General features: G+C 34.9%; 1 protein-coding gene across 13 annotated transcripts in view; it reads left to right on the top strand.

Moving 5' to 3' along the window:
* NBEA (neurobeachin) overlaps positions 1–26010 on the top strand; it is a 674010-nt gene that overhangs the window by 569279 nt on the left and 78721 nt on the right. For all 13 annotated transcript variants that reach the window (XM_038573291.1, XM_038573292.1, XM_038573296.1 and 10 more), the window contains 2 exons: positions 13061–13201; positions 23985–24104. In XM_038573291.1, the coding sequence (XP_038429219.1) occupies positions 13061–13201; positions 23985–24104 (261 nt within the window). The remainder of the gene's footprint in view (positions 1–13060; positions 13202–23984; positions 24105–26010) is intronic.

Here is a 26010-nt window from a genome sequence, read left to right as displayed (position 1 = left end):
CTGAATGATATTATTAACCAGGAGCCATCCAAAAGCCCCTTAACAGCAAAAGTTGTTCCCAAAGATTGGACCCATGAAATTATTTCTAGTAGTGAATGATTCTAGAATTTGTTTCAGTAAACATTTGAAGCCCCAAATAATTTTTATGTTCTTTGCTGCAAAAAAAAAAAAAAAAACAAATTAAGAAGCTGTGAAATATACAATCCTAAAAAAAAAAAATCAAAAAATTTTCTTCTTTCTACCTCCACATTACACTGGCTTCATGAAATTCTACATTGTCAGTTAAAGCTTTTGCACAGTATAGTAGTAAAAGGGGTGCATCAGTTCCGGACCTCACATCATACAGCCCAAAGGAAGAAAGAACATATTACAAAAGTCGTGCTCATGGAAGACAGGAGAGACTTCTTTCCTAGCAATCCCAGAAAATGTCTCCTTATGCATCATTAGTACTGCTTCACAGGGGCAGAATATGTTCACTGGAAATGCGATAAGCCAGTCATTTCCCCTGGTTGGAGCCAAAGGTAGTCAGAATCACACAAGACACCTGTCAAGGAATGATGGGGTGAAAGTTGACCAAAGAAAATTTGGATTTCTGGTCACTAAAGAAAGGGGACTTAGTTGTGGTCAGCAAACAGCTCTCTGTTTTAAAGTGAAAAATACAGTGTATTTGAGAGTTTCTTCTTTTTGATTTCTAACAACCTAAAGAATAGCAAATAAACTACAGGTCTGTAGGCACATAACTACTACATAAAAGGAGCTTTGCAAGGTGCTCTTAGACTTTAAAATATAGTCCTTAGACTTTAAAATATAGTCCTGACCCTCAAGGAATAGTTACTGGTTATGAGGGGGGAAAGCCAATAGCCGGTAGCTTTTTATTACATATATACATTTTTTAATGTATGAACATTAGGTGGAATCAGAGATAGATTTGCCATAAAACTAATGAAACCTAAAGTTCAAAGCCTCTCAGGTTTGAGGGGCTTCTTATACCTTGCCCCTCATTTGATGTTCATAGTCCCAGGTTTATTTTCTTAACCCCTCTCCAACAAATTCCTAAGCTCTCTGAACTTCTCTTGCCTCTTCTTTAAAATGAACATGGTAGTATTTACATAATAGGGTTGCTGAAAGAATCAAATGCACTAATGTGGGAAAAGCATGTAGCATAATGTCTGACACACTAGTGGCATTCAGTGGCTGGTAGCTACAAAGCAGATTTCTATAACTTTCAGCTGAGGGTTCACTGTCTTTGGTATGATTGAAAAAATATATAGAGATAGATTGCTTGATTTAATTTTGTTCTAATAAAATAAAAAGCAATACCCTTTTGTAAAATATAAAGTCACATTTTCATGCAATAAGCAGTTGCTTTTTCATCTCTTTAACTTGTCAAATTATCAGAATCATAAACATCAAGATACTGAAGTTAAATACTTATTGAAACTTGAGGTGCACATTTATTTAGACTGAAATATTTTACTATATTTATAATACTCATATTCTTTCCTTAACCCAGTTAATTGAACAGAAGAGCACAGGAACAATGAAAAGTTCTTTATCAGTAAAATTAATCAGGCCCCTCATTTGATTAGACCTCATAGTTTCAAGTTTTACTTATTACGTGTACAGGTTAGAGGTTATGTTTGTTGTTTGGCATGATGGACAGCAAATGAAACAGTCTATCATTGACTTATCTTTTCAATACCCAACCAATGGTGACTGTAGACAATTTTCCCCTCCATGTATCAAGATTTTCCTTATGGAGATGTGACCTCGTGGTGAAATATATCTTAACACATGATATACACCAGTGCTCTAGTTATTTACATATACTATTCATATGAACTTTGCTCTTAAATTACAGTGGTTACATGACTTTGACGTGAAGCACAGCCTCTGCTCATTAAAGTGTAAATGAAATTTTCCTATTTCTCAGTCATGCCCTCTGATAAATGAAATAGTTTCATCACAAAACCAAGTCCTGCTAATATTGACATGAGCCTAAGACATCACACACACACACACCCATTCACTGAGTGGAAAAAATATATTGTGTTAACACAGGAGTTGTTTGACTGACAGATGATGATAAGCAGAACCATTTTCCCAAATTATTATGCCACTTAAAAAAGGAAGTGATAATGCCTGGAGGCTTTGAAATGTGATAATGCAAATGGATGCACTGAAGTGTGAATACTCTTCAGCCATCCACCCTTGATACTACTGCAAAATGTCTATATACCACATAGAAAAGCCTTTATGTTGTTAAGGTGGGGAATGCTCAGTTTGGCAATGTGGTGCAAGTTTGTATTTTGCCTTCCTTTTTCATCTTATGTTAACAATATCTAAAATGAAATTAATCCTATTTACGTTAATATATAATCTCCCTAGTGCTTAGGTTTTAACAACAAAACATGAATGGGCAAAACTCTTAAGTGTATTAGTAGCTATGATGATATAAAACTTGGTAGAAGATAAAAATGGGAATCTGTGCATTTATTCTATATCATCTGCCAAAATACCTACTGCCAAATTTGAAATATTCTAAATGTATGTTGAAAGTCACCTTAACACAGAACCCAACTTGAAAACTCTTTCTTTTAGCCTTGCTTATATTGCATTGTTGAAGGAAAGGTACTATTTTAAGACAGAGTATTGATTGGCAATACTTGGATACTGTCTTAAATTCATGGAAGAATCCAAGCTGAGGGTACAACTTGCAAGGGGGAAAATGCAAAAAAAGGTACCAAGTTCAGAATTGGGTTTTGATATTTAAGTTGATATTCACTTACTTGTTCTTTCCTTACAAAAACTTTTATCCCTCACCTATGCTGTGCCAGGTACAGGAGATAAAAAGACAATAACAACTGGTCCATACTCTTATTTTACTCAGTGGTATATTATGTTCTTTTCCTTCTAATTAAAAGGAAGAACCAACGAAGTGTAGACGAAGAGTTGATTCGAAGGCACTTTGGTAACCAGAAATAGTCAGGTGGTGTTGTTTTGTTTTGTTTTGTTTTGTTTTGTTTTGTTTTATCTCTGCTGTTTGTTGGAGATACATAATAGGGTGACAGGGAGCTTTGAGGATTTACTCAAAATATCCATACCGACCCCATACTACACCTACTTTTGCTAAATGTATCCTTAGTCTCTTTCCTAGTTCCTTCCCATTTAGCCAGTTGTTCTGCCCTTTCAGAGAGAGAGAGAGAGAGGGAAAGAAAGAAAATACTAGAGGCTGTCTTGCTTTGTAAACTTCAAGCTGTCAGGGGTGCCTGGCTGGCTCCATTGGTACAGCATGCAACTCTTGATCTTAGGGTTATGAGTTTGAGACCCATTTTGGGTGTAAAGATAAGAAAGAAATAATTTTAAAAAGAAAAGAAAACTTTAAGTTGTTAGAGAAGGAACTGGGAACAATCAGAGCACTTCTGTAATATATGCTTTTAGAATCCTACCTATAGACAAGGAAGGAGAGCGTGCATATGCACTTCTGTGTCACATCTGAAGCACAGCATTATCAAGGCACACCTAGGCCAGAGTCAGTCTCCTTTAACCTTTCCATGCAAAACAAGATCCAATAGAAGTGATCTTGAAACTAATTTATAAGGTTGTCATTCTTCTGCTACTTAATACTTAGAAAGCTTTTAGAACTGACACATGAAGACTTAAAGCATTTAATTTTACCTCCATTGTCTTTATGTCAACATTGGTTACTCTTCACTAAAATATTTAAGACTGATTTTCTTAGGAATTATCTTGGGATAGTGATAACACCACAGCCAACAGTTGACATGCACTTACTATATAGTTATGCATTGTGCTAATAAGCATCTTCCATAGATTTTTTTCATTTTATCCTCACAACTTTATGATGAATTGCACTGATTTTATAGGTTGCATATCCTTTCATTTGTTACCTATTATTTCTCTCTAATAAGTAAGTAGGATATACTTTAAAAAAAGACCCAACAAACCATAGTGATTAATTAATCTTCTAAGTGCCCTCCACCTGTCCTAAATGCCCTGCCTTGTGGACAGGCATGTGATAGGGACAGAGGAGGCAAAGAAACGTATTGAGTAAGCCATTCTGTACCTTCAAAGACTTCAGTCCTATGTGAAACTGACATACCTATAAATATGCTAATAAATTTTGCTAATCAAAATTCAAGAGTGGCTCAACTTTAGTTTCTTTCCTCATAAGAACTAATCATGTTTATTCACCCTACGAAAATATAAAAAAGAACTACACTAAAGGATAGCCAGCAAAATATAAATCTTAACATTTACCTTTATTAATGCTTCATTACTTTGGGTTCCATTTTTTAGGCATGTACGTGGGAATTTTATGGTGATAGCAAGTTCACCTGATGATGCCATATAGTGCATAAAATTGCAGAGGGGAGGCTTCATCTGTTTAAGAGAACACCATTTTCACACATGTTAAAAGCACAAATTTTCATATTAAAAACATTCTTACCTACAAGAACAACCCAGAGCATAGGCACAAGAGAAAGGACTTACAATGAATTTGAAAGATTTTGCTTCATTTTTACACCCTACTTTTATTTTGACTTTTTGATTAAAAATTTTCAAACATAAATAGAAATACCAATAATAACAAATACCCATATACCTAGTACTTAGATGTTACAATTATTAATATTTTAGCTTGTATTGTTTTGTTGAGGTATTTTAAGGTAAATTAAAGATATATCATACTTTAGCCATAAATACTTTAGTATGAAAAGGCATTTTCCTAAATAACCAGAACACCATCATCACACCTAACAAGACTTACAGTTAACTCTTAATATTATCTAACATTGTACTTATAATCAAATTTTCCCAGTCATGTCCCATATGTCTTTAAAATTTGGTTTGATTAGCCAGGATTCAGTTAAGGACCTTACATTGCACTTGATTTTTATGCCTCTTTAGTGTCTTTTAGGCTAGAATGGCTTCCAATCAGCAACCCCCCCACACAATTTTTTTCATAATATTGTCTCACTGAAGAGATGTTCCAGTTACCCTATAGATATCTTACCTTCGGGATTCATCTTGTTTTCCTCATGTTGTCATTAACTTGTTTTAACTAGTGAAGTTTTGGTACATGGTGATTCAAATATCAGTGACAGTTAATAACAGGAATTTGTATTTGGAGATATATGGTCTATATCGTTTGCTAACTAAAATATAAAGTTACCATAATTTGATTAAAATTCATACTAATTTAGGGGCACTTGGTTGGCTCATTTGGTTAAGGGTTGGACTCTTGATTCCCCCTCAGGTCATGATCTCAGGGCCTTGAGATCAAACCCCACTGAGTGCGGATACCAACTGAGATTCTCCCCCTTTCCCTCTGCCCCTCGCCACTCACACATACTCTTTTACTCTAAAAAAAAAAAAAAAAAAAAAAAAAAAATTAAATTTATAAAAGTTTAAATGTTCATATTTGAAAGATTTTTCTGGGTCATATAATTGAAAAAACCTCTAACATTCTATATACAGGATAAATCAAATTCTTAACCAAATAGTAAAAAGTTGTTAGGGAAGACTAAAAATCTCCATTATTCTCACTCCCTAGAGGCAACTATCATTGTAGTGTTATGTATCTTCCGCAAAATTTTTTCTCTGAGTATTTAACAAAAGTATATTACTATGTACTATAGGACTTTTAGAAAGACATTGATAATGCTATGATGCTGATAATCCTATGATGCAAATGGCTTTTTTTCAACCCTAGTACTCAGAATAATAATTTAATATTACCTGTAATCCATTTTCCACAAAACTATTGGAATCACCGTCTTAAAGCCTAACTCAGATATTGTTTATCTCTTGCTCAAAAGCATTCAGTTACTCTCCTCTTCCCTTACCACAAAATATGTTTCATTTTCCTGATCTGCAAAGTCATATGATACGCCTCTACCTATTTTGTCATGTTATCTCTTCTTCTCACCTACTATGCTTCAGTCACACTCTCTTTCTGTTCTTTGAGCATGTCAGTCAGACCTCCTTAGAGTGTTTGTACTAATTCTTACTCTGTCTTGAATTCTCTCATTTCTAAATTGCATGTGATTGACTCCTCTGGTCATTCACATCTCTGCTTAGAGATTCTTCTTGAGAGATGCCTCCCCTATCACCCAGATGCTACTATCCTGTTATTCTAATTGTCAGTAGAGCACTTATCTTTGGTATTTTATCATTTACCTAATTGTTTATTTAGATTCCATCTGTCTCTGCCTCTAAAGACACACACACGTACACACACACACACACACAAATGCAAGCATCATGAGAACAGCAACCTCATTTATTTTATGGTAGAGTCTAGAATAATTTCTGACACATAGTAGGCACTTAATAACTGACTGAATTTACCTCGGAATTTTTTTCAAATCATCCTTTTGGATTAGATGGATATTATGCAGCAGTGTGGGTATATCATCATTTATTTGACTAGTACCTTATTGGATATTTAGACTACTTCTAGTTTGGGGGGGTTATTTTGTTTTGTGTTGCCACCTCACATAATCTTCAGAGAAATACAAATATCCTTATATCTGATTCTTTCCATATTATAAATTCCTCAAAGTGGAATGATTGGATCAAAAGGAAGTGCATATTTTAAAAAATATTGCCAGTTTGCCCCATGAGAAATTTATACCAATTTATATTCCTACCAACAGTATTATGACATATCATGTTTTGCTATACCCTGGCCAACACTGAATATTGTGAAACTTAATTTTTTACAATCTAATGAATAAAAATATTTTTTATTTGACATTTTAAAACTGCCACTGTACTTCTGACTTTTGACTATAAGGAACAGAAAATCAACTTAAACTGGCTATAATTTAAAATATAAAATTTTTATTGACCCATATAACTAAGGAATCAGGGATTGATTTTAGGAAAACTGGATTTGAGGGCTCACCAGTGTCATAGGATACTAGATCTCTGGTATTTTTCCTCATGGTTTCATTTTCAGGCTTCTTCCCTATGTTATAGCATTGATGTCTTTGTAATAACCCCACTAGAAGAAGACAAACCTTCTTTCAAGGTTTTAGGGGAGGTTCATTGGAATAACTTAAATCATCTGCCCATTTTTGTACCAATCTTAGTACTCATATGGATAGAATATGACGATTGCCAGGTGTGGATCACATGCCCACCCAGGGGATCAAGTAATGGAGTCAGCCTGCCTGAACCAGGTATACCAAAAGTAGGGAAGGAGTGGTTTATAAAAGAAAAGGAGTAATGTATGCTGAGCAGAAAAAGAATAGATATCCATTATATTGTATGAACTGGTGCTGTTTTTCCTACATGTACTGGAAATTTGCATCTGTAAATCGCCTGTTCATCTCATTTGGTCACTTATTCAACTAGATTATTCATTAGTTTCTTAATGACCTGAAAAGCTCACTTTTTAAGGAAAAAATCATATGTGCTATAAATATTTCTCACTTTATTTGTCTTTTGATTTTGCCTGAAATTTTTGTGTTTAAGTTTCCATACAGAAATTTGAATGTTATATGATCAGTGACACCTGGGTGGCTCAGTCGGTTAAGTGTCCAGCTCTTGATTTTCGCTCAGATCATGATCTCAGGCTTGTGAGATCAAGCCCCATGGCAGGGTCAGCACTCAATGGGGTGCCTGCTTGAGAGTCTCTCTCTCTTCCTTCTACCCACTAAGTAAATAAATAAATAAATAAATAAATAAATAAATAAATAAATAAATGAATGAATAGGGGCACCTGGGTGGCTCAGTGGCTGAGCGTCTGCCTTTGGCTCAGGTTGTGATCCTGGGGTCCTGGGATCGAGTCCCACATCAGGCTCCCCGCAGGGAGCCTGTTTCTCCCTCAGCCTATGTCTGCCTCTGTCTCTCATTAATTAATTAATTAATTAATTAATTAAAATCTTTTAATGAATGAATGTTATATGTCAGCCTTCATTCATTCACATTTATTATGTACCTACAAAGAGCCAAGTAGTGTATCAAGAGCTGTGAACACAGAAGTGAGTAAAAGCCATTTCCTTAAAGGACTAGCCTATTTGGTAAAAAGAGTTACAGTATTTGCCGATTACCAGAGAGTGTCATGTACGCCTTCATAGATGAAATTTAAGCTACTTCTGGAAGAATGCATTGAAATTCCCTGGCCAGATAAGAAGAGAGGCAGGGAATTGCCTTGAGCACAGAAGCACTTGTACGTATGATTTCTATATTGTCATCACCGAGAATTTTGAGGATGATGATATGTAGCTCATAACTGAAAAAAAATTAAAAGACAAGAATTCTTGAAGGCTCTTCTCAGGATTCCCAAGCCCTTGGTTATTATAATGAAAAATAACAAGATAACTTCAATATATTAGAAGCTCATATGTGTTGAGAGCATTGAGATAACGAAAGCAAGCCAAATAGATTAACTGTATCCCGCATCCATCTCAGTCTACCACAGAGCTTTAGCTGGTTCTGTAAAATGTATAGTGTTCAACTAGCAATAGAATCTTGATTGGACTTTTCTTCATTATGAAGAAAAAGTGAGGGAGTTAGACTTGTAGGCCTGTAGGGAGCATTCCATTTTGAAGATCTATGATGGTTTAGGAATTAAGTAGGCAGTTATAGAAGAAAAACGTGATGACAAGATCAGAATTTCACATTTAGCCGTGAAGTGGTAACACAATGCTGTGGAAAGAGTAGAGACCCAACCTCTTTCCTCATCATGAAATTCAGGATGAATGCCTTGCCCACCTCAGAGACTTATGAAAATCAATCTAGAAAATGGATGTGAAAACAATGTCTTATATAAATATATAGCACCATTAGCATTTGCAGAAGAGAACACTAGCAATAGTGAGCTCACAAACATTTTACATACACAAATAGAATCCTAAAGCCATGAAAATAATGAGCATTTTCAAATTTTTTGAAATACCAGAATTCAGTATCATTATTACTTTCATTGGACCTCTTGATGCCTCTTGAAAACCTTTTTTATTCTTAAAAATGTTAATCTGTTTTAATGACATTAACTGCCTCAAGTCAATCCACATTTATTTTTTATTTATTTATTCAAACTAATCCATATATATGCCCAGACTTTCACATTCTCTAAAGTTTTTCTAATGCCTCATAAGGGACCATTTACCCAATTAGTATTTTTTTATTTAAATTATCTTTGTTCTTCATTTTCACCTCTTTTATTTAATTTATACACCTATTCCATAAAATGCTCTTGATAAAATTTGTAGGGTTTCATACAACAGAAAGGTATTAGTAGATCATAGATCAAGGCTGAGAGAATAGGAAAGGAAAGAAAATAGGAAAATGTAACCAAAGAAAAAGCTCACACTCAGAAATACATACCATATGGATTCTAACCAGAACTTTTGAAGAAGTACTCGTTCTATTGCCTATTAATAGTTATGAAAACAAAAAGAAGGATGAAGTTCTAGTAAAAAATAAATAAATAAAAGGTAAACATTGGAGTGAACAAGATTAACCAATTCTATTTATAATAATATTTCTGAGAGCCTTAAATGATGTAAATTTCCATGAGTATCTGTCAGGATACTCCATATAATAAAGTCACAGGTGGTTTGTGTGTGTGTGTTTGTGTGTGTGTGTGTTTTAAGGAAAACAAAGCTTTTTGTGGTATTTAAGATGGAGACAAATTTCCCTCTCTAATATTCAAACAGGGGAAATTGAGTGATAGAGAAAATCCTCAACACCGTTTCTTCAATAAATTCAGTGATTTTATGTAGATGTAATAATGTTACATGTATGATTTTCCACCAATTTAAATTGAAAATAGTTCTTTTTTGCAAGCTATGTAAGCTTTATAGAAGTTTTAGAGACTAAATTATAATAATAAAGTGCTAGCAAAGTGAAGTTTTTAATTTTTGCATTGTTATCTGCATCATTTCCACTTGCCTGTTAGTGTCAAGTTGTGGCATGCAAACAGACAAGAACAAAATCATAATACGTCTAATAGCAAGTTCTAAACTTCAGTTAAGCTTTTTCATGTGGGAGGGCACCAGGGTGGCTCAGTGGTTGAGCATCTGTCTTTGGCTTAGATCATGATTCTGGGGTCCTGGGATCAAGTCCTGCATCAGGCTCCTTGCAGGAAGCCTCCTTCTCCCTCTGCCTACGTCTCTGCCTCTCTCTGTGTGTCTCTCATGAATAAGTAGATAAATAAAATCTTTAAAATAATTAAAAAATAAAAATAAATTGTTTCATATGGAAACCCTTAAAAGCATAGAAATGGATGTTCCTAAAAGCCTACTACTGTTTGAGAGAAAAGGAAGCTGGTAATAATTATTATCATAATTATGGTAAATATTAAAAAAGATTACAAAATAAACTTACACATTTCATTAAGTGGAGTTTTACTTTTTCACCAGAATTCCTACCATATTTGTTTGCTAAATCTAAATGGCTTTGACATTGCATTATTTGCTCAAAATTTAAAAGGATAACAAATATAGCCATATCAGTTAATACATGAGGTAAGTAGATCGTTATAGGCAGGTAGATGATAGATGGACAAGTAGATAGATAATATATGTTTAGATCCCTAAGAAAATACGTCATCTGTAATGAAATTTTTGTTTTCAAGACATTTTCAAGCATTTTTTCTTCAGATGACTTACTGCTTCTTGATTACTAGAGCAAAATAAAAGAAAAATAAGTAGTACAAACTAGATCATATACATTTTATTTAAAAAATTCATTTCTAAATTCATGAGATAAAAATTCAAAATTGGAAATGCATTTTAAGAAGTTACTAATGAAAACATATACACACTTTAATACTGTGCAACTGTTTCCTACAAAGTATTATTCTATCAAACATTCCAATAAAATGACTTTGATGAAACATGATTAAAATTAAATGGTAGATATTTATTTTATCCCTTTTCCAGTAGTTGGGGAGAAGGCTGGAAAAGATTAGAGGAAGGGCCTTATTCCTTTCTCAAGAATGTTTTGTGAGGTCTTGTAGAACAAACAAAATCTCAGATAAGGTCAATCCTTACAGATTGTGGGATCCCTGGGTGGCGCAGCGGTTTAGCGCCTGTCTTTGGCCCAGGGCGCCATCCTGGAGACCCTGGATTGAATCCCACGTCGGGCTCCCGGAGCATGGAGCCTGCTTCTCCCTCTGCCTGTGTCTCTGCCTCTCTCTCTCTCTGTGTGTGACTATCATAAATAAAAAAAATATAAATAAATTAAAAAAAATCCTTACAGATTGTGCAGACACTTTATGCATGTGAAAGAGCATTAGCATATTCAAGAGAGAACAAAGTATTAAGCATTTTAAATGCTTTCAAAAAATAGTCTTTTAATATTGACGTAGAAAAACAGATAGATGTCTGTACATATAGAAAAGTATAGAATGTGTTGTCCATCTTTTTTTTTTTATGTTGGCCATTTTAAATGAAAAAATAGTTCAAGTAACAGTTCACATTCATTCCACTATAGTAAGTATCCTTTTACCAAAAAATTAATTGTATATTTATTTTTAATATTATTAATGTTTTATGTGACATCTAATGAAATTACATTGCCTTTTTATATCTATGTAAAAAAGATTGAAAGGTGAACAGTGAAACTTAACAGAATAAAATGTAAGCCTTAGAACATTTAAAAAATATATTTAAACCAAAGTTCTTAAAATTTTTTTTAAATTAAACTAATTTTTTTAAGTTTTAAAAAATAATTAAATTGTTTAGTCTTTGTTAAGTCATAATTAAGTTAAAGAATAATGAAATGAAAAATCCTTACAAACAATTTCAATATTAAGGATAAGAGCCTTTGCAAATAAGAGTTTATTATGGAAATTCTAATTCTAACTGCTGACATCATTGTGTTCTTTGAATTAGTCCCATGGGGCCAAAAGAAAAAAGCTTACAAGCAATTTATAAATGAATCTTTCCCTCTTGTGTAACATTATTTGTCCACTTGAAACACTGATTTTCTACTACTTCTCTTGTTAAAATTAAGCCCTGGGGGGAACTTCATAGTTAACTAGTTAATATTAAATTTTGTATAAAGGAGTTCTGTATTATACTTAGTATTCATCTTTTGTTTTCTCTATAAATATTTGTATATATAGTATGCATTCTAAAACAAAATAATGTAGCTATTGGGTATCTTGAAAATGGACTCCATGTCCTATAAATCAAAATCAGACAGAAACTGAAGCTGAAAAGAGTTTGTTATTTGAAATCATGAGGTCTATATGCTAGAATTTCTTAATGATTAGGTGTGCTAAAAAAATAATGATTAGGTGTGCTAAGAAGTTTGAGGCAATGATCCAATTAATACATGCTTTGTTGAAAAAGAAATATGTATATATTGTATACATACATATATACACCACGTATGTGTGCTCCACCATAGGGATTAACATCATCATTGGGAGTGTGGTGGTACCGATAGGAAAGGTCTTAGTGGCCTTACAAAATGCTTTCTAGGGAATCTGAATTGTCTGGATTATTTTCACCAGCCTTAGGTTTGAAGTTTCACTTAATAAAAAAGCTGTATGCTCTGTTTGTATAATAACAGAATGGAACCAACATTCCAACAAGGTTTCCATATTTCCATACGGGTGATTCTTATCTTTCACACAGGGGGTGACCCTCTAGTAAAAGGTTTTTTCTAATATGGCCGTCACATGGTCAACTGCTTCACTTTCTCATTGAATTTCCTGTGATCAAGCCAAACGTTCATTATAGCTATACTTAAGTAGGCAGGAAAACGACATTAAAAGTCTTGGTTTTGCCTTGACAGTTTAAACTGGATCATTCCTAGTAATCCAGTTTACTGAAACTTTTAGTAAAATCCAGAAACTTCACATATATAAATCATCTTCCTGAGAGATTTTTAGCAGGTGTAAATGATCTGTAATTAATATTAAAATCAAATTTGATACAATATAATACAAAATAATTTATGTTCTATGGTTAAAATGCATTAATGGTAAATACTTCCAGGATAAAGAATTATAATATAGAATGTTTAGTATAACTGTATTAAGTGAAAAGCTTCTTTTCTGTTTTTATAGCCAATAGGCGCTTTGAACCCAAAGAGAGCTGTGTTTTACGCAGAGCGTTATGAGACATGGGAAGATGATCAAAGCCCCCCCTACCATTATAACACGCATTACTCAACAGCAACATCTACCTTATCCTGGCTTGTTCGAATTGTAAGTATCTTCATTACATTACTATACTTGTTATTTGTTTTCAACATAGATTAGAGGCCAGTGAAGTATAAACAAGAGATTACAAACTAGCAAAAACCTGAACTTTTTTTTTTAATGATTTTTCTCATTTACGAAATTGCATTGGGAAGATAGATTATTATGAGCTTCTTAAACCTAAACCAGTTATAAAAGGAACCAGACTCCTGGAGTGCATTCTTAAAGTACACTGTTTCTTTTGTTCACGGATGGCCACAAGCTGGCACTCTCCCCTGGCCCTCTCAAGCTTGCATCTTGGGCAATATACTCTAAGAACAGTTTCTAAACATTTTGAAGACTTCTTTCTGTTACTCTCTCTCTCTCTCCTAACATATTCAAGTCTCTCTGATCTTTCAGATACATCTATCCATCCATACGTGTACACACACACATATGCACACATATGCATGCATGCACATGTGTGCATGCACGTGCGCACACACACAAACATGCATGCACACATATACACACAAACATGCTTGCACACACAAACACACACACACACATTCCTTGCCGCCCCGACCAGCCCTGCAGTTACTTCCCAGTTTTCTCCCTTCATAGTCACATGTAAGCACAGCCTCCATGAAACTGCACTGTGCTGTGCTAGTCTCTGCTATCTCACCTCCCATTCGATCTTTAGCCTGGCTGATTTAGGTTCCATACCCATCCCTTTATTGAATTTTTTTTTTAATATTGAATTTTTTTTTCAGAGTCACAAATTTCCCATTTCTTACCATGATGTATCTGAAGCACTTGGTACCATTGCTCACTTTCTCCTTCTTGAAATGCTCCCTTCCCATAGCTCCTCAGACAATATCCTCCCTTGGCTTACCTCTATCATCCTAATTGCCCTGGCCGGTTTCATGCTCAGATTTTTTTTTTTCTCAATGTTTGTGTTCCCCAGGTTTTTCTGTATACTTTATCTGAGCACTGCCATTCAATTATAAGCTAATGACTTCCAGCTTCTGTCTTCATTTTTCTTGGTCTCCCAACCTTTATCTCTGAGTGCCTACTGGATATTTCTACTTGAACAGCTCATAATATCACGTACACCATTTCCAAAAATTAATTCCTCATCTCCCTTACAAGCCTATTGTGGTTCTTCCTGTGTTTCCTATCTAAGTAAATGGTATGATCACTCACCCAGTTACCTGATAGAGATATTTTCTCTATTTTCCTAGCCCGTTACATCCAATCAGACTTCACATCACCTGGGTTCTACCAACTGAGTATCTCTGCAATCTGTCTCCTTGCTCTATTAACTCTGGCATTTCCTTAGTTTAGGTTTCCATTATTTCTCTTCTAGATTATTGCAGAAGCCTTTGACAAATCATCTTGCCTTTAGTCCTGCCTTCTTCAATTGAGTCTAGTCAAGAGCAGGTACTGGACTCAGATGGTCTCTCTTTTTTTTTTTTTTTTTTTTTTTTTACTATAAGCAACTGAGGAGGATTATAAAATTCTAAACCGAATCTGTAAATCAATATAATCAACAGTGTCTTCTCCCCTTACCAAAATCTACCTCAGGCCACTCTGTTTTCATGAGGCTGATTTGCCTCAGAAACACATTGGTAGAGAGTTCATAAAAATGTGTGTACATTGGGATCCCTGGGTGGCGCAGCGGTTTAGCGCCTGCCTTTGGCCCAGGGCGCGATCCTGGAGACCCGGGATCGAATCCCACGTCGGGCTCCCGGTGCATGGAGCCTGCTTCTCCCTCTGCCTGTGTCTCTGCCTCTCTCTCTCTCTCTCTCTCTCTCTCTCTCTCTCTGTGACTATCATAAATAAATAAATAAATAAATAAATAAATAAATAAATAAATAAATAAATAAATATGTGTACATGGGACCTCATCTTATATTTTCAGATATTTTTCCCTCTGCTTTAGTTTAGAAGTCTTTCTCAAATATTCTGTTATGATGAGAAGAGAAAAATTGAACTTACCAGAAATACAGTGAGTATATTTTAAGTAACTTGTAAATCACATAGGTAATATGCTACAATTGCTCTTATTACAAAAAAGATTTGTCAAAATTAGGATTCAGTTTAACCAAACAAATTTTATATTTTTATAATCTTAAAGGAGTTTAAGTAATTCTAAAAAGTTTAGATCTAACTAGCCTATGAGAAAATAAACCCAAATCTTATTTTAAAAATAAACTCTGGAATTATAAACTAAAGAAAAATACATAAAACTTTCTCTTTTAGACCAAAGTTATTAGTCTAATTTGTCCAAAGATTCACCTTAATTTCATGAACTTGAATTCTTTTTTAAAATTGTTCCTGAAATAAATAAATAAATAAATAAATAAATAAATAAATAATAAATTTGTTCCTGAGCTAATAGTTTCTTAAGAAATATTTTTTGAACTCTAGCACTTTTAAAGAATAATTTCTATCTATTTTCTGTTCATTTTTGAAGAATATGATTTAAATAGGTGCCCCGTTACCCCTATAAACCAATCAGAACAGAGCACTTTAGTTTATGGGTAGTAATAATTTTTTAATACTCTCCAGATATAGGAAAATACTTCACACTCATGCAAGAGTTAAGGGTTTTTCTAAATTACAGACACACAGATATGTTGAGACTTATAGCTTCTATCCTGTAATTTCAGCCATAGGTCAAAACAAAACACAGAAACACAAAAAATTACCAGTTAAGATCTCAAGAAGCTGGTGTCCTTTACAATAGACACAAAAGATGTTCATATTTGATTTGAGCTCACAAATAGGCAGACTAAAAAACAAAAAGACTAAGAAATTCTCTGATCACCAAATGGTGAGACCATAAAACCAAGTTCTCAGTCATTACCACCACCAATGGGAAATGACTGATGAGCAGTGCATGTTATAAATGTTATAACAAAAAAAATCAGCAAAGAGAGTTAAAAATAAATACAGAAATAAATGCATTAGTAAAGTTCAAGTTATGTTTGCTGCTCAGAATCCACTCTACAGGACAACAAAAGACATACCCAGGCTTAAGCAGCCCATGAGATATACTTCCTAAGCAGCACGGTCTATTTGGCTTCATACAGATCACTCTCAAAGGGACTTCCAAAACTGTTAGGGAAGGAAGTTTTTAGAAAGCATTGAAGCCAGAGATATTCATCCCGGGAGGCCTTTTCACATCACCTTGGGTTCCATCAAGGACAATCATTGCTGTAGTAAGCCACTGCCATGGGGAGGGTAAAGCACTCTCTTGGGTATTTTGGGGATTAAAAAAATGTTTAAAGGTCAGAAATCATTTTAGAAAGAACATTATCATAAAACTGGTTTGAGAGTTGAGAGTATCTAGGAAATAGTATTCTAAATTATATAATATATATATACCAATTGGCATAATATATATATACCAATATATTGGTATTCAGTAGTTTATGTGTAATCAGATTAGTCTGAAGTCAGATTTATGACTTGTTTATGTGAGTCCATAAAAATACTTGCTATTGGGGCACCTGGGCGGCTTATTTGGTTAAGCATCTGACTCTTGGTTTTGGTTTGGGTCATTATCTCAGGGTCCTGGAATTGAGCCTTCAGGCTCCACACTCAGCAGGGAATCTGCTTGAGAATGATAGATAGATGATAGGTAGGTAGATAGATAGATAGATAGATAGATAGATAGATAGATAGATATTATATATATAATCAATAAATAGAAATAAATTGGGGTACCTGACTGGCTCAGTTAGTTAAGCCTCTGCCTTTGGCTCTGGTCATGATCCCAGGGTCCTGGGATCCAGCCCCATGTTGGGTTCCCTACTTGACGGGGAGCCTGTTTCTCCCTCTCCCTCTGCTGCTCCCCCTATTCATGCTCCCTCTCTCTCTCTCTGTCTCTTCCAATTTCTGTCTCTCTCTCTCATCTCTCTTAAATAAAAATTTTTTTAAAAAATTAAATATGTAAAAAAAATACTTGCTATCAACAGCTTGATTTAACTTAAAAATCTTGTAGTTTTTAAAAAAGATTTTATTTATTCATGAGAGGCATGAAGAGAGAGGAAGAGACACATGCAGAGGGAAAAGCAGGCTCATCACAGGAAGCCCAATGTGGGACTCTATCCCGGGTCTCCAGGATCATGCCCTGAGCCAAAGGCAGATGCTTAACTACTGAGCCACCCAGGCGTCCCCTAACTTAACAATCTTATATCCTTGATAAAGCTAAATACTTTCTCAAATCATAATTCATATTTAGTTGATTTACTATTCCAGTGAAATGGAGCGCACATTTGAATCTGCACAAGAGTATGGCAGAAATTATATACATGTTTATTCTATAAATCCCCTTTCAGTATTATCTGTCACAGGGCTGCACAACAGAAATATAATGCAAGCCACTTATATAATTTAAAATCTGTAGTAGCCACATTCAAGAATAAAAAGAAATAGGTGAAATTAATTTTAATAAACGTATTTGTTAACCCACTATATTCAAAATGTTATAATCTCAACATGTAACAAACATAAAAACTTCCAATGGTATATATCACTCTTTTCTGGTTCTAAGTCTTTGAAATCCAGAATGTGTTTTTATATTTATAGCACATTCAGTGTGAAGGAGCCATACTTCAGGTACTTAATAGTCACATGTGGCAAGTGGCTACTGTACTGGACAGAACAGATATATAGGATTGCTTTTATGCTTTTATAGGGACTCATTTAGCCAACACATCTTATGTTGTGCTGTTACAAATAGAAGTATCCCAGTCTAATAGCTTACTAAATGTTTAACCTAATGGTCCAGGGAATTGTGATTTTCTCACTCCCATCCCATGAAGTTTATGAAGTAGAAAATGCATTAAAATTCATGTCACCAAGAATTTATCCATAAAAACAAAATACAGAGTAAGTAATTATTTGCTCTTTACCTTTCAAGTCATTTGACCTGAAGTCATTAAACTCATTATTAGTTTCAATCATTATATGTAGTACAACAATGATAACAACTACTTTAAAATGCTAATCAGCTACATACTTCATTTTTTTAATTAAAAATATTATTTTAGACAAACTACCAGTGAAATCACTTGTCTGAGTTACAAGACTCTGAAAAGACTGGTTCCTTGATAGCTGCCATTGAACAAATGATGAATGAACTATTATAGTGGAGTTTGAAGTTTCTTCAGATATTGACTAGTATAAAAGACACATTTTACTTGGAATGTTTTTACTTTAAATCTTACCCTGAACATATAGCATATAACATACACACAGAAGTAATTAAATCTTACTTTCTAACCTTTACATCCCTCAGCAACCTATTCACCTGTATTCCACCTACCTCTTCAAAACTCATTTGTCAAACATTTAATCATAATCTTTAAGGAAGTTAAATAGGTTGTATAACAAAAGTTCATTTATAAATCAGTTGTTTGGAATTTGAGACTTGTAAAAGCATATTACGGATATCTTGGAAAGCCTCCCCAAGAGCCTATGTCTTTAAAAGTGTGTATTTGTAGTGAAAAAAATAGTAAAAACACTTTTGCAGGCATTGTAATTAAAGCAAAAGATAATGCTACTGAATAAAATAGTGTTGTTATATTTACCTCAAGTACTGATGCTTAATGACAGTGCAGACTTAGAGGAAGATGAAGCATTCTGTTTTTTATTTTTTTTTATTGTTATGTAAGTTTCAGGTATACAGCTTTATAATATGACATATGTATTCACTACAAAGTGATTACCACTCCAGGTCCAGTTACCATTCATCACCATACAGATGACCTCTTCATTCACCTCACCCACTGCCCAAACCCCTTCTCCTCTGGTAGCTGCTAGTTTGTTCTTTGTATCTACAATTTGTTTTTGTTTTATTTTGTTTGTTCATTTGTTTTTGTTTTTGTTTTATATTCCATATGAGTGAAATCATGCAATATTTGTCTTTCTCCATGTGATTTATTTTGCTTTGTATATAATCCACTCAAAGTCCATCCAAAGTATCACAAATGGCAATATTTCATTCTTTTTTATAGCCAAGTGGTAATCCACTGTATAAATACACCACAACTTCTGTATCCATTCATCTATCACTGGATACTTAAGTTGTTTCCATATCTTGGTTATTGTAAATAATGCTATAATGAACAGATGGGTACATTTATCTTTTTCAAACTAGTCTTTCTTTGTTCTTTGAATACGTACCCAGAAATGGAAGAGCTGGGTTATATGGGGATTCTGTTCCTAATTTTTTGAGGAATCTCCATACAGATGAGTTTTTGATCAAAAACCTGTTTTATAATAGGTATATGGGTTAATTAACAGAGACTTTTTGATGATTCTGAAAGGTAGTTGTGGGTTCCTTCAAAACGAACTAGGGGTGGTGGAAGGGGAGGAGGGCGGGGGGTGGGGGTGAATGGGTGACGGGCACTGAGGGGGGCACTTGACGGGATGAGCACTGGGTGTTATTCTGTATGTTGGTAAATTGAACACCAATAAAAAATAAATTTATTTTTTTTTAAAAAAAGGAATGGGAGAAAATAAGCTTCTAGGGTTAGACAATTCACAATACAAATCATGGTTTCTCCATTTCCTAGAATGTAACCCTGATTTTCTCAGATGTGAAATAAGAATAGTTACACCTATTCTGAAGGATAATCACGAGGACTGAGTTAAGTGAAATAATACAGTGTTGAGCACAGAAACAGGTGCCCGGCAGCCTTAGTTCCCTGCCCTTTCATCTTTATTATGTTTTGTTATCAGTCCAAGATATACCCCTTTACTTTGGTAAAGTAAAATAGTGCTCCAAGCACCACCTGTTACCCATGAGTAGAGTTTGTTTCAAATGAATTGAAAGGAAGGCAAAGATAAAAAGTACAGCAGAGAGGGACTTAAGAAAAGATTTTTATGAGATTACTGAGCAAATACCAGAGAAGATAGAAGAAGAGGGGCAGGGGAATGGGGTTAGGATTGCCCAGGATAGAGTTCATTGGGCTGTAATCATCGGGAGGCAGGAAAGGTTGTTGGTGTCCTTGCAAGGGAATAAAGGCTATGGTGGAATTCAGTGTACGATTGTCCCATGCAGGCCTGGCTAGCTTGGGTTTCTTGTACTAAGACAAGGTTGGAAGATATGAAGTGACCTTAGGGCAGATGTAATTAGGAGAAGGAGGTCTGCCATCAGCTGTTCATATTGCAGGACCTATCAGGAAGCTTGTAAAGCCCGACAAATGCCAGCATTTGAATTTCTGAAATCTCTGCTTCATATTTTTTCATTTGTGCATCGTCCAAACTGAAAGCTTTTCTAGTATAATGATAAATTGTCTAATATGGCAATGTACACATTGAAAATGGTTCAATCAGCATATGCTAAGTAAAAAAATAGGAAAGTTCCTTAGACTTATTAATATAGTACTTAATCCTCTACGTTAGTTGGGCCTGAGATGAAAAAAAGAAAAAGCCTTCCACTGTGCCTTGAAGGTGATAAGGAAACACCTAGAAAAAAGGTAATCTCCACGGTAATCAGAGCTTGAAAGATCAATACTCACTTAGAAACAAATAGGTTATCAATTTCTGTTCGTACTCTACCTCCATCACAGCTGGAGGCCTTCAGGAATAATGAGAATATATGTCAGTAATTGTAGTATGTGACCCGAAAACAGTTGTTAATCAGATCTTTTTAAAAGCTACTTAAAACTGCAAAGTGTGGAATTCTTCAGTATTCTCTGCTGTTGGTTGCCACCAGTTTCATAAATTTCATGACCAGAAATAAAAGTAATTCTTTAATTTCGGATTTCTTTTTACTATGCCGATCTCTGCTATTTTGGGCATACCTTTGTTAAGGTTTGAAGACCAGGAAGGATTTTATAATTTAGGTCGAGATAGAGATAAACCAGCTTTTAGTGGCTGATGATAAAAAGTAAGGCTTTGCATGTATAAATGGGTCTTCACTCACATCTGTGTAATAGATTAAAAAATCATAGAGACAAGTGCAATCTTTCTAAATTAATCTCTGCCTATGACCTGCAGAGAGAGAGAGAGAGCAAGAGAGAGAGAGTGCAAAAGAAAACACGGGACATCGGTATCTGAGAATAATGAAGAAGCAGATTCTGCAGTTACAACTTTTTGGTCAAATGAGTAGTTAAGAACTGACAAAAGCTATTTTACTCTTACCCAGCTATACTTAATCTCCCAACAGTACTTGTATGTTTAGGTGCATTCAAGAAACATTTATTAAACACTAACTATGGGGGCACCTGGGTGGCTCTTTGGTTGAGTGTCTACCTTTGGCTCAGGTTGGATCCAGGGGTCCTGGGATCAAGTTCTGCATCAGGCTCCTCACAGGGAGCCTGCTTCTCCCTCTACCTGTCTCTTCCTCTGTGTGTGTGTGTGTGTGTGTGTGTGTGTGTGTGTGTGTGTGTGTCGTGAATAAATAAATGAAGTCTTTAAAAAATAAAAAATGAGAATAAACACTAACTATGAACCAAGCATGGGTACTTGGTGCTACGGATACAGAGATGGATGAGACCTAAGGCACTAGGGGTCTGGTCGGGTTGTCTGGTAGACTGCAGTCTAGTGTGAAACCCAGCAGTCAATAATTTACACAGTGCATAAAACTGTGAAGTGCATAAAACTATAAAGTGCATAAAACTGTAGTCATTTTTATAACTGTGTCAGGTGAGACACTTCAAGCTTTTCCATATTATTTAATTGTATTTAATTCCCATAATCATCCCCAAGATGGTGTCCTTCCCATTTAACATAGATGAAGGACCTGGAAGCAGGGACTTAACATAGCTACATAGGTAAGGTTAAATAACTTGTCTGAAAGAAGTTAATGGTTTGTCCCATCAAGATTCGAACTTATATCTGTTATATTTCATTCAGTTTGCCATTGCTACTTCTAGAATTTTTTATCCCCACTTTAACTGAGTGATAAATACCACATTAATTACCTAATGTTTAATAGTAAGCTAAAACTGTGCAAAGCAGATTAATTAGAGAAGGACATCTCAAAAAAATTTTCTTCCTAACTTAATCTCAGTGACGTCTATTTGTCTTTCATACCACCTAAAATCTTAGAACAGCAATATGGGACTTCGTGGATGCATCTCTGATTTTCAGGTGAATCCATAATACAGCCCTTCTCTAAATATTGTTTTATCATTCTTCATCCTATCTCTTTAATCATGGTTTCCTGTTGTCTGATACTGAACATGAAAAATTGGTGATCTGTTACAAACTTATAACATTGATGACATCCAGCCACACTAAATTTCAGAAAGAGACTGAGGAAGATGAATGGTTGTAGCTGTTGCCCAACAGCTGGCCCCTATGGCTCATGACAACAAAAAAGTTCAAAGGGACGAAGTCATGTTTCATAGATATAAAAGAATTAATAGGGATTATATATATTAAAGAAAACTAGCTTTTCAGAAAAATGTCCTGTAGATTTCTTAGCATTATTGAACCTAGGGGTGACATGTCATTCATTCTAGACCAATGAGAGAATTAAACCATGGAAAAGGAAATATATATTTGTCTGTGTTAGACTTGTGGTTAAGTAAGAAATCCTTGATGAGAATGAATGTTACTCAGAAGTAAATTTAATGATATCAGAAATAATGCCTCTCTCCCAACATAAAAAATACACAAAAAGCATTAAAATTCAATGCATTAGGATCGTGTAATAGTTATTCTAAGGTTTCCTGCTACGGGAACATGTACTGGGTGGCAGATAGTGTGTTTCTGTGAGGTGACAGTGACAGAAAGGACTAGAGTTTATCTAGTCTTATTTGCACTTGATTTTATTTCATTCATTTCTTTGCCAAATTATACATTGAGCAACTTCTGTGTACGAGGCATTATTCTCAGTGTCGGAGATAAGACAGTGAACATGATAGATGATGGAATCTGTTTATATGGTGGGGGGAAGATAGACAAGTTACAAATCACTTATAAAACAGCGTGACAAGTGTTTCAGTGATGTATTTAGAAAGTATAGGTTGTATTTGAGTATACTGGAGAGCTTGGCAAATCAAGGAAGATATTTCAGGAGAAAAATTACACCTTGGCTGAGGCATAAAGGATAGAAAGAACTTAGCAAAGTAAGGTTGGTGAGGGAAAAGGATAAATTGGTACCAGGCAGAGGGAACATCACCTACAAAGGACAGGAAGTGAGAGCAGTGTGGCACGACTTTAAAATGTGAAGAAGGGAAGGTGAGAGATAAATTTCCAGATCATTCGAGATCTTTTAAGACCAAAAAAAAAAAAAAAAAAATGAGTAGTTTAGAGTCTCTCCTAAGAGCTCTGAAGAGCTACTGAGAGATTTTAAGCAGAACTCTGCATTTTAAAAAGATCATCAGACCGTGGTGTGGTACAAGTACTTTAATAGACTTTGATACGTAATCTCAGATGGCCATTCCCTACTTAATTCCACAGTGCAGTGAACAGTGCCGGAGTGATTTTCGTAGTGCAGTGTTATTATATATGGCCTTAGTTATCAGAAAGAACATCTGAGTTATAAACTGATAATAATGCAGAAGCATTCATCGTCAAATCACAGAGCACTAGAGCTCCATCGTCTTACGGATCAGGAGTTGGAGCCCAAGAAGCAAAATGGCCTCTGCCAAGGTTGCGGAGCGGCAGTGCCTGAGCGGCCCTTCACGCGTGTCCTGATTCCTCAGCATAAGCATCTTTCCGGGACCTTGCACTGTTTCTACCTCACAAGGGGTTCAAAGACAGTCATATTTTACAATGGAACAAGGCAGCTGTGTTCAGGCGGGTCAGATTCCTGATTCTTCTTCTTCTTCTCGCTTAGGAACCTTTCACAACCTTCTTCCTCAATGCAAATGATGGAAAGTTTGACCATCCAGATCGAACCTTCTCATCGGTTGCAAGGTCTTGGAGAACTAGTCAGAGAGATACTTCTGATGTAAAGGTAGGTTCCTTTTATTTGTTGATGATAATTTAACTTCAAAATATGCTGACATCTTGATTTTTTTAATTTAATTGGGTGTGTAAGACATTTTATGCTGCGGTTTTGTTCCATCATATTTTAAAATCATGCAGTACAACCAACCTAAAAGAAGCTAGAGGAAATAATTTTGAGCATCACAGAAAATGATTCAAAAATCATTTATTCAGTTAAGGTGTTCTCGTAATTTCAAAAAATTCTATCTAATTTAGATTGAATAATCTGGAGATGGAAAGAAAAGGCCATAAATTGCCTTTCCTGCTGTTAACTCAATATTTGGCCCATTCCATGAAACACAGCAGGAATTGGATTTGACCTTAATGTGTCATATTGTTATAGCTTGCGCAGCTCTGGGTTTACGTAGCCTGGGGCAATTAATAAAGCATTAATGACAAGACCCATTTAAAATGTAGGCTTTTCTGTACAGCCCTAGCTTTTACTTGACTGTGCCTGAGGATACTATGCAACAATACACATTAGATTAAACCAACACATACACAATACCCAGGAACAGCCAGAGAGCAGAGTAATGTTGGTACTACTTAACTATTGTTAAATACAAAGATCTGTTATTCATTTATATGGGCTTTTGTTTTTTAAGAAAAGGTTATATTTAAAATAATATACATTTGTTCTCTCATTTTTCTCATTCTTTTCTCTGATAGTGAGATATGATCAGGTTATTGCATGGGTATACATGTTACTTTCTAAGGCTTCTTTCTTCAAGGCAATTTTTTCCCTATCACTGTCACTCATATTGTTAAATGTAAAAATATTATGGTATTATTCCATTTATGGTCTTAATCCAACAAAAGGCTGTGAATTAAAGTCAAAATTATCATTTTCATATTTATGCTTATCGCAAATATTTTTAAAGGCAATTACAATGTTACTGAATTGTAAGAAAACTAGATGAATACAACTTTGTTCTGTTCTTTTTGAAAGCAGGAAACAAACCAAATGGATCCAAGTAGTTTGTAGCTTCTCTATTTCGTTTGTTACTATCAAAGTTTGCATGAATGAATATTAATTTGTACATATGACATAGTCATATTTGGAAGTTAGATAATTTGACATACATTCTTACTATACCAGACTCATAAGGCATACAGTTTTCTCCTATCAGCCTTATTTCACTGAGGAATTAAACTCTAACATACCCATGAGCCACCATTTAAACTGACTTCCTTCCAATGAAAACAATAAGAGAATCCATTTCTTATTTCATAACACTTCGAAAATTTACACAGAAAGTGAGGAGTCCAGCAGCTTCTAGAACTTGCCTAATATTCACAAAAAGCACTCAATAAATATTTTGTGTTTGTTTGAATTAAACATTGTTGTCTATATTTTAAGGCTTTCTGTCATATATAAGGTTATACATATCTTAATTCAGAGAGGTATACACACTGTATCAAGTTATTTCAAGTGAGATGCCTGCTCACCCTTATTAGACATCATCACAAAAAAGAAAATTGGCTTTTCAGCTTAATTCAAAGATCTACCCTCACAAACCCACACACAGATCAGAGTTAATCATTCTAATTTACATAAGTAGATACAGATTTGGACTTTACTTTCTATCCTGAGAACTTTATTGATGCTTCCCATCACCAAAAATATCTCACCAAGTTACAGGTCAGTCTCTGATGACCAGTGTTCATACCAGGCTTTTCCTTCTAAAACTGCTAGGATATTTCCTACCCAGAAAGAGAGACAGAACATGAAGACTCCTAACTCTGGGAAATGAACTAGGGGTGGTGGAAGGGGAGGAGGGCAGGGGGTGGGGGTGAATGGGTGACGGGCACTGAGGGGGACACTTGACGGGATGAGCACTGGGTGTTATTCTGTATGTTGGCAAATTGAACAA

This window comes from Canis lupus, chromosome 25 (genome assembly GCF_011100685.1).
Source record: "Canis lupus familiaris isolate Mischka breed German Shepherd chromosome 25, alternate assembly UU_Cfam_GSD_1.0, whole genome shotgun sequence".
Taxonomy (NCBI): domain Eukaryota; kingdom Metazoa; phylum Chordata; class Mammalia; order Carnivora; family Canidae; genus Canis; species Canis lupus.
The sequence above is the reverse complement of the archived record's forward strand: the minus strand, read 5'-3'. Positions and strand labels throughout refer to the sequence as shown.